This window comes from Lipophrys pholis, assembly GCF_963383615.2.
Source record: "Lipophrys pholis genome assembly, chromosome: 6".
Taxonomy (NCBI): domain Eukaryota; kingdom Metazoa; phylum Chordata; class Actinopteri; order Blenniiformes; family Blenniidae; genus Lipophrys; species Lipophrys pholis.
The window spans coordinates 20,761,857-20,779,914 of NC_137629.1; the positions used below are offsets into that span (position 1 = coordinate 20,761,857).

Below are 18,058 nucleotides of genomic sequence, written 5' to 3' on the forward strand. Positions count from 1 at the left end.
AGCTTGTTTCATTGGGGGCAGAGATATGATCCGGGATAAAAAAAAGGTGGGCGGGGTAACAGGGTGAGCATGGTTTGTCCATGGCCTTTCCGTCTGAAGTTTCTATGTCTCTCAGTCCCTGTGTGGGTTTTTTTTCTTTTTCTTTTTCTTTGCAGGGACATTAAAATGTTCCCTCCCAAATATTAACCCTTTATAGGGTTAATATTTCTGCTTTTTTTTTTTCTTTCATTACAACAACAATTATGACTTAATGTCAATTGCAAAACACATCACTTTTATGAAAGACATAATTTGGAGAATGTCGTGGTTCGGTTGAGACAATTGATCAAAAGCTTGAATCTAAAATGTGAAACAGTGAGTTTAAGTATAGATATTTAAAGGTATTTGAATAATTGCCTACTAAAGGGTTGAAAACATGGTGGATAAGTTAAATACTTGCTCTAAAATATCTGCGCGTGTGAATGTGCGCTTCAGTTATTGCGTGGTCATCTGTATTGGCCGTCTTTACAGATTGTACTCCACCTTTTGTGTTGATTCCAGCCAACTGTGCCTCCTGCGAAAGAAGCAGGTGTTTAAAAAAAATAGGAACAGAGACTGCAGGGGGAATGCTTTATAATAAAATAAAACCAGCTGATGGTCTTCAATATTCCTCTGCCGCAGTGATATAATGACTTGCTGAAGAATGCTTGACACATTAACTCAAATCTAAAATATGGATGCACTCTCTGTGGTATTGAAAGAACAGTGGGTGGGAGTCAAATAGTCACGTACAGTTAACCTCAGAAATATTTATGTACTTTTAAAGTGATTATACTTCACTTCTCCTCAGTTAAATCTCCTTTGGCTTTTGGGACCAGTTCACAATGTTAAAAAAAAATAAAATAAAATGTCTTCACTTGACAGTTTGACTCCAAAACACAGTAAATCTGTTCTGTAAAAAAATGAGTCATTCTTTGCAAAAGAGGAATGTCAAGTGCAGGAACTACAGTGCAGTGTGTGATGTTTCCAGTCACACAAAGTTCTGAGAACATTTACACGGATTCAATCCTGCTACAAGTAGTATAGAGATCCCAGCGAAAGCTTGCTTTAACACTTCCACCGAACTTCAAAGAGGCTTATCAAAAACAAAGAGATAAACCACTGAGTTCTGCCTGTGCGGAACAACAAGCTGCTCGTAGACACAAAACACTCTGCCAGTCAGCGAAACACAACTCTTTGTCAGACGTGACCTTTCTGTGTCTAGATGTGCGCCATCTCTTATCTGTCCCCTCTGCACACACATGTGCACACACATGTGCACACACATGTGCACACACATGTGCACACACATGTGCACACACATGTGCACACACACACACACATTACATCATGACTGTCTTCTTTCCCCCTCTTTTGTTTCACTACCTTCTATCCATTGCGGATGAGATCACTGCACCGATTCCATTCCAGCTGTTATGGTTCGAGGGCATCTGGGAGACATTCCAGTGCACAGCCACAGATCAAGAGCCCAAGCAGAACATCCTGCCCAGCCGTGTAATTCTCAACAGCTGCAGAACATACAGTTATGACACTCGAGCAGGAACTCCAGCCGTGCACCATTAAGTCTGAATCCGCGTTGAGAAGAGGCTATGAAACGGTATTGGTGATGTAATAACGTTGTTTAAATTGTGGGAGTGTATAAGTGATAGAACCACAAAAATGTAAGAGGCATTTGTGGATAATGTTTCAATTTGTTTGGCAAGAGTTCAACGGGAGACTATGAAGTTATCCTGAACACTGCATCTGTTACCTTGTGGCGACATCTAGTGGCCACGTCGGGCTGGTGCATATATATAGTGTCAATGTTTTTCAACGTTATCCAAATAGAACAATCAACGGCTCGGATAAATGGAGCTGAGGAGGGCACCCTGAAACAGAGGCATTAAGTTTGTAGCATGATCCGTCTGCAAGGCAATCTGTAAGGTTCACTGCTACTGATGATTTTTCAAAATGATTTCTTTTTTAAAAAGATAATGCACAAGAAAGTATACAGAGAGCCACTGGAAAGCTATCAAATCATTCTCATTTTTTTTAGATTAAGAGCAATATTAAGAAGAAGAAAGAAAAAAAAAAAACTCCAGTTAAGCTAAAAAGGCTGTTTGAGGCATCAGTTGGTGTTAATAGTGTTTATCATTCATCAGTCATTCTAGGCTTCTCAGTGGTTTGTTTTATTTTTTTCCATTTTGAGGAATAGCTCTTCGGTGTTATTGTCACCAACTGTCCTGGTTTCAAAAATTTAAAAATTTAAAAAGCATTTATCCAATGATTGAATGAATGATCCAATTGATCCAATATCTCACTATCCAAACAAAACTTGTGTAACACTGTTTTAAAAAAATGTTCTGCCTGTTTACCCAGCAAAGTGAAATCCTCCAGTTTTCTGACCTGCTCACTTTGATTTGGCTTCTCTTATTACGTTATCATTGTTCTGTTGCCCCTTTCATTATCTCACCACTGGCATACCTGTCTCATCTTGCTTCTGTGGTTTCCTGTGACGTTCACTTCTTTCATTTGGTTTTGTAACCGTAACTCGCACGTCATCTATTGACCAAAGTGTGAATAATGTTTTTCTATGTAAAGACCAGCAATTGAACTGGATTGTCAAACCTGTTTGCTGGCTTGATTTCACTAACCTCATAGCTACACACACACACACACACACACACACACACACACACACACACACACACACACACACACCTTACTGAAATATAGCTGACTGCATTATAAATATAGCTTTTTAATTTTATTTATAAAGTAAAACAAATTCAATGAACACAATTTCTTGGAGACGTGTTCAAACACTGAATATTGTGCAGCACTGTGCCTTATCAGGAAATGCTTTACTTTGGTTGTCTTTCGCTTCTTTTTCTGCAAAACAAATCCCACAACAACACGGCATTTCCTAGTCACAATAGGGAAAGTACAACATCATTAGAATGGTATGTAAAAAAAGGTATTTACGTAATCGCATCAGAGCAGTATACTGGAGCCAATCCAGTCACTCGGATCTATCATGTCAAAAAGCATTCGAGTCTCTTTCAGTATGTCATCGCGCCAGCCAGAAGAAGTTTAAAGCTGCTGACAACTCAGAGCGTATAAGGTAATAATTTAGAGCGCAGCAACCTGCCAATGTTGCTCCGGCCCTCTAGTCTATATGGAATTTCCCTCTACTCTGTGAAGACCTTGGGAAATAATTCACCAGTAAAGGTCCTTGTATTTTTGTCACAAGGCAGACTTTTTATCATTTCTGTCACATGGTGGCAGCTTTTAGGATGCAACTCTATCACAGATCAGAAATCCAGTTCCTATAAATTAAAATGACTGTTGACTATTTGAGTTTGATGGAAGGATTAAAGCTTTGGTGTTTGAGTCTTCTTGATTTTAACAGAGGGGGGAGATCACATTTCTCTTTCCTCACAATCATTTTCTATTCATTTATCTCAAGGAATTAGCAAATATAAGAACTCAATATCATAAACCTGATGATTATTCCTCTAAATGCATTAGTTCCAAGATGTACTTTATTACCTTTCCCGGCAATTTTGGATCACAAATGCTGCTGCCTGGATGTTCCAGTTGTGTTTTGTCATCTTGAGGCCTTATTTCTTAATTGGGCATATCTGAAGGTGGTTTGGAGTGCAGCAGCATCCCTGCTTCTGTTGATGAAAAAAAAAAAAAAAAAAATCAACAAACTTCAAATGCCCTTGAAGTCTCTGGAGAGGAGTTTAAGGTGGCTTGAAGAGAAGTGATGGTGTATATGAAGTTGAGTGAGAAAAAGCAGCAAAGCCTGTGAAGCAGAGTAAACACAGTTACTCCAGGGTGTCCTGGTGGGAGCAGTGAACCAAAGAAGAGCTAACCTTAAGATGATCCCGACATCTACAACATGACAAGACCGAGGGGATGAAAAGACAAGAGAAATGAGGAAGGCAGCGCCGGATGAAAAGATCAGAAGAAGCGTGGCTGTGAGCCAGCGGGGCGCCTTGATAATAGTGGGAACAGGCCAGATTTGGAAGCTCTCATGTGGGATGCTCTCTGACAGACAGAATGACAGACCGTCAAGTTCTTTATGGAAGCAGAGGACGTTTAATGTCCTGCCCAGACCCTCGTCCATTCCACTTGGGGTGAGGTAGACCCCTGCCTGGTCTACAGACTGGAGGATCAGCTAACTTCCCACACGCTGCTACAGCTTTACAATGGCCTGAAGTACTAACGATCTCAAACGTCAGCGAGTGGAGCTGACAGTGGCGTGGGAAGATAACATTGTGGAAGTAGGAGAAAGAGAAGGTCAACCATTAAGGAGTGGTCATCGGCTGCCAGGGGCAGGAAGTCATCTAAAACATCCCACACAGCAGAGAGGCCCTTTAAAGATGATTTAGACAAGACAAGCTGATGGGTCACCCAGTGACCGAGGGGCCTGATGTTGAAAGACCCACGCTACCCGACACAAGGTTACATCACTGGCTTAGTGTCTTGGCGCATTTAGGAGCAGCCACTACAGGACACAGTGTTGCCAGGTAACACATAATGTAAAGACTGGAGCCTGAAGCAATCTGTTCCGTGTAAAGGCAGCAACAATCATATCTTAATGGTGACATTCACAGAGGCCAGAAGATGTAACTGTAACATCATCAGATCCATCTGCGTTGGTTAGTAAACATCAGAGTGATGGCCCATGATCAATATCCGAAACAATGATAGTGATCGCGAAGTGTGAAAACACTGCAGTGTGTTTATATTGTTTGTTTAGATATGTGAAGATAAAAGCCTTCTTTTCATGAATGAGATGAAATCATTCTGACACAACTAATGTGGAAGTTTGACTTCCAGTGAATGAGTCTGAAGGAGAAGCTGTTGATTTAATGTCCAATTTAGGACTTACTTATAGAACAAAGCTTCACCTTGAGACTACTTTATTTAAAGTATATATACATATTTCCTTTAATGATATATAGGAAGTAAGGTTATTGGAAGATAAAAGGAAGCACACAATATGTCTGTTTTATAGTTTATGTTATTCTTGTTAGAAATAAACTTATTATTTCAGTGAGGAAGAAGAAAAGAAAAAAGAAAAAAACAACGACCCTATTGTTACCGGGACAGGTCCGACACATTAGAAAGTGCGATGACGATATAAAGGTCTAAAATGAAAATGAAATAGGAAATATCCTGCCAAACTGAAGGTAAGCGTGTAAGGATCCGACAACAACAAGACTTCCGAAACGCTTTTTAAAATCACTTGGTGCGTCGATTAAAACAACATAATTAAGTGAGTGCTTCGTCTGTCAATGAGGCTCATACGAAAACATGTGGCTGAAGTTGAGTATACTTGCAAATGTACGGAAAGCGAAGTTCCTCTGGACTTTTTCTTTGTTGGAGGCGGCCTGGGGAAATCTGTCCCTGAACTGTCAGGAGGGTATTTAAACGCGCAAAGGGCGCGCACAAACCAGACGCAAAAGGTGCGCAATAACCCTGGACACTGACTGCAAGGTAAGAGAACTTCAAACAGTTTTCACTGTTCCCGGTTTAAATGGATGAAACACCTGAGCACCAACGTGCCTCAGGTGTTTCCTCAGGTTAAATTATTATTATTATTATTATTATTATTATTATTATTAGTAGTGGTAGTAGTAGTAGTAGTAGTAGTAGTAGTAGTACTACATGTGAAATAATTATAAAATATTTGATTTAAGTCTGACAGTTTGACTGAAACCATGGGAAAAATTTACTTTCCTGTTATATTCTATTATTTATTTTTTTATGTGCATGTAATCTACAGCTATGTCTAATTACTCAATATTATAAGATATTATCAATATCATGGCTTATTTTGCTTTATTATTGCTTCACATGTTTTTATTGTGGAGATCTTTTTCTTTTTTCTTTTTTTTGCCTTAAGGTGGTTATATGCTGAGGTAATGTCGCAAACAAATTAAATTCCAGCTGTTTTGTAATTCCAAACAGCGTCTCGTGTTTTTTCTAAATACATATTTGCTTTATCACGATAGTCAATGACTTTCTACTTTATGTTGTTTCTTCTCATATATTGTGTCTACATTTGTTCTTTTTGTGCCACTGCCCCATCTCACTCTTTATCTTCTCTTTTAAATTCAGATGAGCTCATTTATTTTCGGCATCATTCTGGCACTCCCGCTAATCAGTTGTGAAAATCCGAGAAGACACTGGACCCTGCTGCCCAACAGTGAGTTTAAATCTTTGTCTTTTTTCAGAGATTACTGTTGTCATGAAACCCCTAATTAACTTCTTATAATCCGCATGTGTGGATTATACTTGTCCACTGCTAGTTCTGGTTATGGATGTGGACGGCACACTGGGCCAGCAGGCTCTGAGCTGCTTGGAGCCAGAAGATGTCATGAAGAGAGACAACCAGAGCCAAGATATCTTCTGGAAGAGGAATGGAGAGGAGCAAGCACAGAGAGGGAATTCATTTCTGGTGACGCTCGAGGAGAGCATGGGAGGGGGCAACTACACCTGCCACAGCAAGAATGGATCACTTCTTAATCACACTGTGGTTCTGATCAATAAGGACGGAACTAAGAGGATCCTTGTAAAAGACGATCAAGGTATCTAATAATTCAAATAATGATGACATTCTCTCAGAGGCAGTGTTGATGTTTCTAAGTAATCCTACCATTTGTGACTTCTCTCTTTAGAGGATTACCTTAAGTGCTCCACTCAGAATTACAGCGGAGAGTTTCGCTGCTCTTGGACTTGGCACAGCAGTCGTGTTGGCAAAGTAGCCTTTATCACAGCTCAACGGTAAGCCCCCGAACTGCTGAAATGTTTTCTGCTTCCAACAAAAACAGTTTTCAGACTCATGACAGAGCCGAGGCAGCTCAGTGCCACACATAAACACCTCCCCAGGAAAGGAAACACAACCATGGACATTTGATGTAATCCAAACATCATGTTCACGACTTGGAATCAGATTTGATGTGAAAATATTGCAGATGGACGTGAATTATATCCTCAACTATTTGTCCATGAGAAACCATCATATCTTCTGTGTGTTGATTTATTTATTTGTTTGTCCCTGTCTTATGCAGCGTTTCAGACTACAGTGACCCCCTCTGTTCTGTGGACACACGTAAGCGCTGGATGTGCTCCACAGGGCAAAGCAATTTCAGCTGTTCGGTCCTTGACAGCGGGAACGGGATCTCCTGCGTGGAGAGGAACCACTGCCCCTACACCGAGGAGAGCCAGCAGATCCACATCACAGTCCACGTGAAGACTGAGCACTTTCTGCTGGAGAACTACTCCAAACACTTCTACTTATCAGAGATCGGTGAGACAACCGCAGGGGAACGGGTTTTTCTTTGTTTGCTTCGCCTCCCTGCCTTTGTTTTCATTTGCACTCTGTTTTACTTTTATATTTCACAGTCAAGCCTGACAAAGTGAGGATTGGTAAAGTCAACACTACGGCGATAGAGTGGTGCTACCCGAGCTCCTGGAGCAGCCCCTACTCTTACTTCCCCCTCACTTTTCAAATTACCCAGCTCAGAGGTCGATGCGGAAGGTGTGACGATCCCTGCGCTCAATCCAAAGCCTTAAAGGTAAGAGAAACGCACACATTGCAGCGCATGTTTACAAAGAAAATAATTAGAATACCAAAGCAGGAAAGTCCAAAGATTTGAAAAGAAAGGCAGAAGAACAGAACTCTTGTTCAACTGGAGTGATGCCATTTGTTTTTCAGACTTCGACCGTCCACTCTGCAGACATCTGTCAGTTTGCAGTGAAGCGCAGAGCCAAGGCCGTGTGTGTCAGAGCGAGGGACGCGTTCTGTAACTCACAGTGGAGCGAATGGAGCCACATGAGGTGAGCGATTCTCCGTGATGAGACGGGTGACATTTGCGCGTGCATCTCAAAAACGTCAATGTGATATGATGTATGATGAAGTTCTCATTATTTTATCTGCAATTTCTGGACTGAAAACTTATGGAAAGGAAAGTATTTGAAGTATGGCATAATCCTTATGGCCTCTGGTATTTAAAAAAACAACAACTCCTATTTATATGAATGTACATTTCCCAGTTTGAATCAGAGAAACTGTGATATGAGGCTGCGCGGTGGAGTAGTGGTTGGCGCTCTCACAAGAATGTCCCTGGTTCAAATCCAGTTTGGAGTTTTTCCGTGCGGAGTTCTTCATAGTACCTTAGTTTACTCTCTTAACTGGTGGCTCTAAGTTCCAGCGTGAACATAGTGAGCTTCGTGTGCGTTTGGCTGTATTTGTACTGTCAACCTGGGTGTACCCTGTCTCTGTACACAGTCAGGTGGAATCAGCCCTACGACTGCTAAAGCAGTTAGGACCTTGGCTGAATCTCTATATGTGCACATGTTGACTGTTACATGACATAAAAAAAAGGTTACACCTCATCCTCCACTCACTTCAGATGAAGCAGGTAAAGGCAGAGACGATGGATGGAAATTAGAAGACGCGCCCATCGAGTGTGTTACAGTCGGCTCCGTAAGTTAGGATCTCAAGTTTATTTTAGAATTAAGGAGAAGAACGATCCTTCTGACTTTTTGGGTTTTAAGCAGGAGGTGTCAGAAAAGTTACCACAGGGATAACTGGTTTGTGGCGGCCAAGCGTTCATAGCGACGTCGCTTTTTGATCCTTCGATGTCGGCTCTTCCTATCATTATGAAGCAGAATTCACCAAGCGTTGGATTGTTCACCCACTAATAGGGAACGTGAGCTGGAATTGGACCGTCGTGAGATATGTTAGTTTTACCCTACTGATGATGTGTTGTTGCAATAGCTCAGTTGGTAGAGCATGTGACTCACAATCTCAGGGTTAGTGGGTTCGTGTCCCACGCCGGGCGTCACCTTCCCGTGGGCTCACCACCTGCAGGAAGGTTCTTAATCGGTGCATTGTGATCTGGGTAGCAGTGCTCAGACTTTCACCCCCGCGACCCGGGAACGGATAAGCGGAAGAAAATGAATGAATGAACTTATAATTGACTCACTTGCTTTAACTACGAAATACAACGATTCAAGTTGAACAGGTTTGAGGATCTTTGAAGGTGGTGGAGTTTGTTGTCTTAAAATCGGTTGGCTTGATCCCCCATTGGTTCCCCCTATTCATGTGTCAAAGTGCAAAGCAAGACTCTGAACCCCAAGTTACTCCAAAGGAGTATTTTGCGTATCGGTACTATTAATGCGTGAACAAATGGGTGAATATGATCATGCAACGTATAAGTAAAGAGCGTGGGCCTGTGGGCCTGATGTTACTGCACTCTGGTAAATAATCATATGATCTTCCAACTTGCAATGTTACGATTAATTGGAAGATGTTTTTTTTTTTTTTTTTTTTTTATCTTGTGGCCCTTAAACCTTTAACATATCGCTGCTTTGACAACCAGGCAGGTCGTCTCTTCGCCTTTCAGGTTTACCTGTCAAAACTAAACAATAGCTTTTCACTTTTGGCTGTGTTTCAAAATGTCACTTCAAGTTATAAATATATAAATATTGTCTTTGTTTTCTCTATCCCTTAACAGACTGAGGGGAAACGGGAGGAAGAACAAAAAGAGCAAACTGCAAAACAAACAACAAGCATAACAGAAGAACGGGAGAAACAACACTGGGTTTTATAGGCTTTTTTTTTTTTTTTTAATATTCCTGCTTGTCTCATCTAATAACATTATGTTTGTACTGTGTGACTTTTCTTACTAATAAGCGAATAAATCAATTTTGCAAACTTTTGTTTACAGCCCTTCCCAATGTGTCCTGAATATTGTATTTACATTTGTTTCACGGTCACAATCAACACTTTTATCTCGTTATAATTAGAGGAAACCTGTCGGGTATGTGAAAGTCAAACCATTCTTTATTCATAGTTTTCTGCTGCGCGCAAATGTTTGTACCACCAATTTGGCTTTTAATATGGCTGAAGAAAAAAAAACAAAAAAAAGAATTAAAAGTGTTCCTTTTGAAGGGATCAGAAACGTTATCAGTTGTTTCTATTCAATCCCCCCAAAAATAAATTTTATCCAACAGGTTTGAAAAGGCAGCAGGAGAGTTTTTTTGTGCTTTACTCGTAGTGGCAGTTTTGTTTGACACTCACCTTTCCGCTCCATGAAAAGTCACAGACGTGATATTTAACTTCTGTCTGTCGTCTCTCAACTGGAAGCCGATTGGACCAATATGGAATTTCCTGAAGACGTACAGAAGTCTTCTACCCTTGGTCACTGTTTTTCTCTGCGATACAGCTCAACAAGTTGCTCATGCCTTCATCCAAATCCCAACTAATGGAACGAGACGTCCCGGATGTGTCGGAGTCGTAGAATGTGCGAGAGTTCTCCCATTTTTCAGCATTCTAGAATGTCTGAAACTAAGACGTGGCAAAGTTCTGGAACATGTGAGAATTCTAGAATGTGGTAGAGGTCCAGCAGATGTAAGAGTTCTAGCGTGGAGTAGAGTTCTAGAATACGTAAGGGGTCTACAATTTGTAGGCATAGAATGTGTGAGAGTCGAATGTACAATGTGACCGTCACAATTTGTAGAACTGGTCCACATTCTAGAATCCTGCCTTGTTGTGAGTATCCTCGAATTGTTTTAAATGTCTTTAAACACAAATTTCCAGTACAAGTGTCAAGTATTTAAATGAGTGTCCAACAAAAGGGGGTAACTCCAGACGTACGCTTTCAGCTCTTGTGTTACAAATAGAAACAAAAAGGTTCTAAATGTCGGCACTATGTACAGTAATATGAAAACTGATCCCTGACAGACTTCCTCTATGTGCTTTGTCTGTGAGGGGAAGCTCTCACACTTCGTATTGATGGCTTAATGTGGCAGCAGGTCATTGACCTTTAAACAACAGAGGAGACTTATGTGTTTGCTGTTCGTTAACATGAGTCCCTGCTGACATCTCCATTGCTCATAGCTCTGGAAGTACCCGCACGCTCATATGCTTTTAGTAGTTTTGTCAGCACGACTCGGCCTACAATGGGAATGATCATTTAGTTGTGCGATGCATTTAACATGTGAAGCATTTACCAACATTATTCCACCTTTGGAACATATAAATACCGTGGTATCAATATATTACACCTCAATTCAGATTACCTTGTTTGTATATATATAGATATAAACACATATTATCTTTTGCAAACCCTACCACAGTTTTTGTTTTTAAACTGTTTCCTTCACCATCAACTTTCGAGTTCTATTTTCCCACAGGCACGGTTATATTTCATTATAGTCCCATTCTGAGTATCTGAAGTAACAGAATCCAACGAAACACAATTAAATCTATTTACATCAACAGTTGTTATTCCTGCTCTTATTTCAAGCACAAGTCACCTTTAAAATGCTAATAGAGCCTAAATAAATGCTGAAGGTTACTGCTTCTTTTTTTTACCCTGAAATGTGTAACAATTATGAGATATCTGCTTGTTTATCTCAAATAAATAATTAATACTGATTCAAATACATTGCATTTAAAAGGCTATGAAAGAAGAAGAAGCACGAGGCAGTGTTTGGGAAAATTAATTGACCTTTAGAGTTTAAAAGAAAAAAAAAAAAGGGTTCTGACCAACCGAAGGTGCAATTGTTAAAAAGCTGGAAACTTTTCTTTTTATGAAACAAAACTTCCATATCACATGCAAGAAAAGCCCAAGCGAGCCTCTTTCCACCTGCAGAATAGTGATCCTCTCTTGCTCACTGTGTGATGTGGTCATCTGTCTGGCAGTTGTGGCGAACACTCTCCTCACTTCCCTCTCGTAAAAAAAAGAAGAAGAGGTCAAGTGGTGCAAGTAGTTTCATGGGAGCGACAAACTAAAGAGTAAATTAGCCTGAGCTGACCTTTAATGCTTCGGTTTCTAAACGCTGCACAGGGGAGATGGGAGATGTTTCCGCTTGTATTGGGGCATCGACTCATAGTTCAGAGTAAAGCTGAGGAACAAAGTGCGATTTCAGTTTCGGGTTGGGTGTCAGGTTACAGTATGGCGACAGTCATTGATAACTATCTTTAGTTTTTTTGAACTTTTTGGCTTTTTTCTCATTTAACAGATTCACATACTGTATAAGTACAAATTGTGGTTGAGCGTGTTTTTTTTTGGGACTGTGAGAGGAAACTCGTACCCAGAGAAAAACAAAACAAAACATATACAGTGAAACCATGAAAAACTACAGCCAGTCGTAGCCAATTCTGCTTTACAACATTTTCAATTAGATGATCTTAGTTTAAAAAAACAAAAAACAAAACTGTTACAAAGACTGTGACCTTAGAACCAGTCTTATGATGCCATGAGTTGGTTTCAGTGTAGCGTTAATCAGTGTGTCATTAATGGAGGTCAAAAGGCTCAGATGAAGTCCTTTTTTTTTAAATTATTATTTATTTGTTCGGTGTCTTTCATTCACTTCATTCTGTTGCTGTCCAAACTAACTCCGCTAAACTGAGCAGAAGCAATCCTAAATATTTTAGGTCGTAAACATGGAGCGGGAGGAAAATGCGGCACCAACTTCAGTGGCCTGTGAGAAATGAGCATCTGAAGTGGCGTTTGATGGCGGAAAACGACGACACTCTGGTCTCATAACCACAGCAGGACTTACAGTCGGAGGTAAAAATAATAGTTCAATGCCTCTCAAAAGACACTTACACACATTTTAATCAATTCAACTTTTTTATTATATCTTAATGGAACAATTGTTTTTAGACGACACAAGCTAATGCTGAAAACGGTTGACTCCTAACATGGATTATTTAATATTACAATAAAACTATAAATACTTTTTTTTTCCATCCACAAGATCACTGTCATTAAAATCAATGACAATAACCGTTGCCAGGAATTCCTTTGTCTGTCTGTTGTGTATATATGATATCAGCTTCCTTCAAGATAGATGTTCTAGAGTACTTCATTGCAGGCGAAACTGCTTTAGGAGTTCTTTTCTACCTGCTTCAATCAGAATCCTAAATGACCACAAGCACGAGAAATAATAATGTTATTGATCACTGTGTGTCTGTGTTTTTGTACATAATGTTGCTTACATATACTTTTAGTCTATTATTTAGGTTCACACACAGGCTGCATTCAATATATATGTGAAGTGTCCTGTACATTTTTGTATTGCTTGAATAACGTGAACACTTTATCTCCAGAAATCAAAAAGAAACAACATGTCTCTGTAAAAATTTTAATTCATTGTCAGCTTAAACTAAAAAAATTACAATAAGGAACAAAAAAGAAAGAATTTTAAGAGGATCTGATGAATCCCCTTTAAAACAGCCACTTAAATTAAGGTGATCTTCTCACGATGCCACTCAGTTGTTTTATGGGATAAATTAAAACTGAATCCAGATTACTTTTGTCGTTTATTCTTCCCTTTTCAATGTTGATTTACAAGACCAATTACTTTCACAACTTGTTCTCATGAATCCACATTCTCTCTGACCTTGTCCCCATTTGCTGTCCATGTTAATTAATCGGGATAGAAGTGGCCATTTGGACAGATGGCATTTATCTGCATGCTACTTACTATGCAAGTGCAACGTTTGGAAGTACAGCTTGACTTCAAGTGAGGGGAAGCTGCTGCTCCGTGCAGTATGTCTTTTGCGCCGCTAGATGGCAACGTTGCACCTAATAAATTGTACGTTTGCGGCGTCCTGACCTGAGGCGAAACGGAACTTGATATCAAAATGCAAAACGGGGTTAAAATAATAAATAGATAAAAAGTAAAACAAAAATAAAGCTTTGGTCAGTCAGTATAGTTCTTTTTTTTTCATTTTAAATCCTTGTGAGAAACTTTCACGTTTCAAGCATAAAGGCCTTTCTTTCTGAGTAGGCTATAGAAGTCTTTCAAATCATTTTAAGCAGATATCAAGGAAGTTCAAGGATTCATATTCAAACGATAAACACCTATATTTGTCTCCTTTTATGTCGACTAGATAGCATATTGTCAGACATAAGGCCCACTCTCATAAGCATATGCTTGATTTTTACAACTAGTGATTTTTATGAGTCCTCAATTCAATCAGGCCATTATTATCATCAACCCAACCTTTTGATTTACGAGAACATCTGGTAGTCGTGCGGGAGGCTGACGGCAGCGCCTACAACTCCTTTCTCATCACTTACTTCAAAATGTCTAATAGAGTTATAACGCCGGGAATTTTAATAGCTCGCCATATGTGGACACTTGAACACGAGTCACATGCGTAGTGGCGCACCTTGACGCCGTTTAAATGGCGTGCGCATTCCGCCCTGTGCGTAATGATCACACAGATACTTTGCGGAACCGTATCGCCTGGCTGCGGCGGAGTTTAGTAAATCGCAGTTTTGACGTGGCTGGATCATCAAGGGCCCCAACTGACATCTCTGTTTTTGGACACTGACACGGTGATATTTGGGCTAACACTGTATGTGTGTGTTGGTGCTCCGGGATATAAATATATATGCCACCCCAGAGGCCTCCAAAGTGTTCGCTCTGGCCCGCATGCCGGCCAAGACAGACAGATCGTGGCGAGAGAGCCGGCCACAATCAAACAAATGTGCTGAAGGATCGCTCTGGACGTGTGCGTCCGTGCGCGTGTGCGTTTAAAAAAAAAAAGGTTGTGTGAGTGTGACAGACATTTTATCTCACGGTGCTTTTATTTATCCCTATTTATTGTATCGTGTACTCACGTGGTGGGGTGCTCACATTTCTCCTCCCACAGCAGGAGATATAAATAAACAGCGATAGACAATGATGAGATGATTGCTGGGGTTTGGTGTCCAACCTTCACCGTTTATGGCATTTATCAGACTCCGGAAACTCAGACTCAGTCTGCTGGCTGGCTGCTGAGTGAAGAGTTTGAATAGTGATGATAATTGCAGGAATATCATTCTATAATACCCCCCCCCCCCCCCCCCCCCCCCCCCCACACACAAAAAAATACATTCTCATTCATAATGATTAACATTTTTCTGAGTCTGTTATCTCCGCCACGTCAACGTGTCAGATTGATTCATACATTTTTTTTTGATAAAATCTTAATTTCAGATAACCCCCTGATAAAATAAAACACTCCCTCATTCTTTTCACTTCATTATAATTACCCAAGCGGTACTTATTGAACAGATGCCCCGCGGACAATTCAATTTGACAATTCAGAAATGACTGTAATGATCCGGGGGGGGGGGGGGGGGGGGGGACCAGGAGTGAAGGAAAGCATGAGCAGAGAAAGCATCACTTTCTGGTTGTACACTCCGCAATGTGTCCGAGCCAGTTTCATGCAGAATGCTGTTACTTTTCTATTTCTGGTGTTGCTCTTGTTGTTTGCGAGCACTTCCTTTTTTTCCTAGTGATTGTACATTCGTTGGACTGCGGGACACGGCACAGTTTATCTGTAATCCTCATATTTATGTTGGATTCAACACTTAGTCCCGCAAGATTTCTGTAATGCATCTAATCAAAGCTAATTTCAAACCACCGGGCTGTAACAGAAAAATGTGCGCAGCGGCTGCCAGGCTTTTTGGTGCGCTAAAACTTTCTTAAGCTCATAATCTTGCAGAGTTGATACTCTGAATGAACACTTGGACCACTTCGCAGATTTAGTTCTGATGAGAAAACACAACGGGGAAAATTATTTTTTAAATGTTTGAACAGGGCAGTTTAATATGTGTGTGTGCGTGTGTTTTCTTAGCACACGCGCGCATAATGTGCACCATTAAAACGTGTCTCTTTGGTTATTGATGCTGAGTTAATATGACGCAAAAACTCATAAGTAAACACAATTAAATCTGCACACAAGTTGTGAAACTCTCCGCTCGCTTGTTTCCCCTCTCCCTGGACTCTTGTACGATTTTGTCACGTAGTAATGAGACGGAATCACTTTTATCATGTTGCGTGTTTGAACATTTGATCGGATTCTGTTTCGGCTTGTTTTCGCAGACAGATGCGTGCATTTTTTTTCTTTCTTTCTTTCTTTTTTTTTTTTTTTGGTGGCTGCAGCTCAAGTGACAACAGACGAAACAACAACCGGGGTCTCCTTCTCGCTCTTCTTCCCTTTAGGACTCAAACTGTTTGGGATGGAAAACAATGAGTTTGATGTCTGTACCTACATTAATTGTCAACTGCGCAAAAAAAAAAAATTAAAAAAAAGATACGGGGTGCGCGCACGCACGCGCGCGCACACACACACACACACACACATACACGCACACACACACACACACACACACACACACACACACACACACACACACACACACACACACACACACACACACTGCACAGCTTGTGGCTAAGTGGCCGGGGCGGGACACTGCGTGGGATGAGGCGGGGACAGCGGGCGGGCGGTGCGGGCAGCGTGCTGGTCGGGTTGGTGGACAGCTGATTGTCCGCCTTATTAACTGTGTTTGAGGGCGTTCCCACTCGCCGAGCAGACCACGCCTCCCTCACCTACTAGTTCTCTGCCGTTTGGCATCCCAGAGATGGTCCAAAGTGATTCCTCAGGGAAGAAAAGAGCGCAAATCACCCGAGCAAAGGCGCAGACGAGGAGGAGAGCCGCCGCTGCCCAGGACTGCCTCCCGATTGCGCGTAATCTTCCATTTCATTCATGTGAGCCGAGGAGAAGACTTTGTAAATAAAGAAGCGGAGCAAAGGAGGGCGAAGTATCTTTCATCTGCCTGATTTTCTCTTTGGCTGTGGACTGTTTGTTGGGGGGAAAAAGAAAAAGAAAAACTGGCATTTTGCTTGTTCTTTCTGTCAGCTGCACCTTGATCCCGGGGACTGTCGCCAACTCAGTGCAGCCTCTCATCCTGCGCTTCCCCTTTCATCGTTCTCACGTCGTTCATCTTCGTAGCTGCCGCTGCTTTCCCCCCGCATCTTTTTTTTTTTTTTTCTTCTTATTCTTCTGGAGTCGCTGACATGAGGTGCAGCTAACCCTGGATGCTGACAGCTCCCCTTTTCCTTCCACATGTCGAATCTTTTGTTTACTTTGAGAAACACGCGCGCAACTAAACGCCAAGTGAAATAGACCACGCCACTTTGCTCCTCTGACAGCGCGATCAAACAGACGCAAGAGGAGGGGAGGCAGGGAAAAGAGGAGAGGAGGAGAGAGAGAGAGAGAGAGAGACGAGAGTGTGTGTGTGTGAGAGAGAGAGAGTGTGTGTGTGTGTGAGAGAGAGAGAGATAGAGACCGTGTGAAGGTGCGTTTTGATGTTTGGCATCCACGAGAGCATCCAGAGGAGTGGGAGTAGTATGAAAGAAGAGCCCATGGTGGCCGGGATGAACGCGGTTCGGACATGGATGCAGGGCGCCGGAGTGCTGGACGCCAACACAGCCGCCCAGAGGTGAGCCCGAGGCGGCCTTGGGGCTGCGCTGACACCCGGGCGCGGGGCGCGGAGCGCGGGGAGAGAGCTCCGGAGCGAGCGGCTGCATCACTCGGGGTAGCTCGAGTCCCCAGAGGACGCAGTTGTAGGATAACCCACCGGTCCCGCTGGCATTACAACTTTAAGTCCGACTTGATGAAATACTTTCATGTGGCTCGTATTATTTCAGATGCCTGGACCTAAAGCTCGCGGTAGACTACTTTTTAAACGTGTATTTAAAAAGCTGCCTTAGAATAACTTTGGAGTGAAAAGTGAGCTGTAAGTTCAGGTTTCGGTTTTCACTCCACTGTCTCTCGTTTCTTGGATGTTGTAAAGTAGAGCAACTTACTTTTTTCAATAACTGCCGAAGATAATTATTTCTTGAACCAGTTTTGTTTTCTCACAGAATAAACGCTGATAAGTTTATAATTGAAATTATTAGTTGTCTAAAGCCTACGGGCCTATTATTAGGAGGGGGAAAAACGCACGTGTTATAATCTATAAATCTATAAATATATAGTTTTATACTTATATCGTGATTTTTGTTTAACTTATCATTGTAATTACAATTGTGTGACGCGGCTGGGTTAATCTTTTATTTAAATTAAATTTCATAAAGTTAAGGACATTGTGATGGACACTTACTGAGACATATCGGTAGCTCTTGGAGACTTTAATTTGAGGGCAGATTAGTCTGATGTCGT

At 41.3% G+C, this 18,058-nt stretch overlaps 2 protein-coding genes across 3 annotated transcripts in view; both read left to right on the plus strand.

Moving 5' to 3' along the window:
- Positions 1-5,336: 5,336 nt before the first annotated feature.
- il12ba (interleukin 12Ba) lies at positions 5,337-10,009 on the plus strand. Its single transcript, XM_080465153.1, has 8 exons — positions 5,337-5,529; positions 6,154-6,241; positions 6,345-6,623; positions 6,714-6,819; positions 7,107-7,345; positions 7,441-7,613; positions 7,754-7,875; positions 9,558-10,009. The coding sequence occupies exons 2-8, from the start codon at positions 6,154-6,156 to the stop codon at positions 9,616-9,618; spliced, it is 1,068 nt and encodes a 355-aa protein (XP_080321279.1). The 5' UTR covers positions 5,337-5,529; the 3' UTR covers positions 9,619-10,009.
- Positions 10,010-17,084: 7,075 nt separating this feature from the next.
- Positions 17,085-18,058, plus strand: part of LOC308111158 (transcription factor COE1-like) — a 55,000-nt gene continuing 54,026 nt past the window's right edge. The window contains exon 1 of one of the 2 annotated variants that reach the window (XM_080465939.1): positions 17,085-17,336. In XM_080465939.1, coding sequence (XP_080322065.1) covers positions 17,203-17,336 — 134 coding nt within the window. In that variant the 5' untranslated portion in view covers positions 17,085-17,202. The remainder of the gene's footprint in view (positions 17,337-18,058) is intronic. The other variant, XM_080465940.1, reaches the window with a different exon arrangement.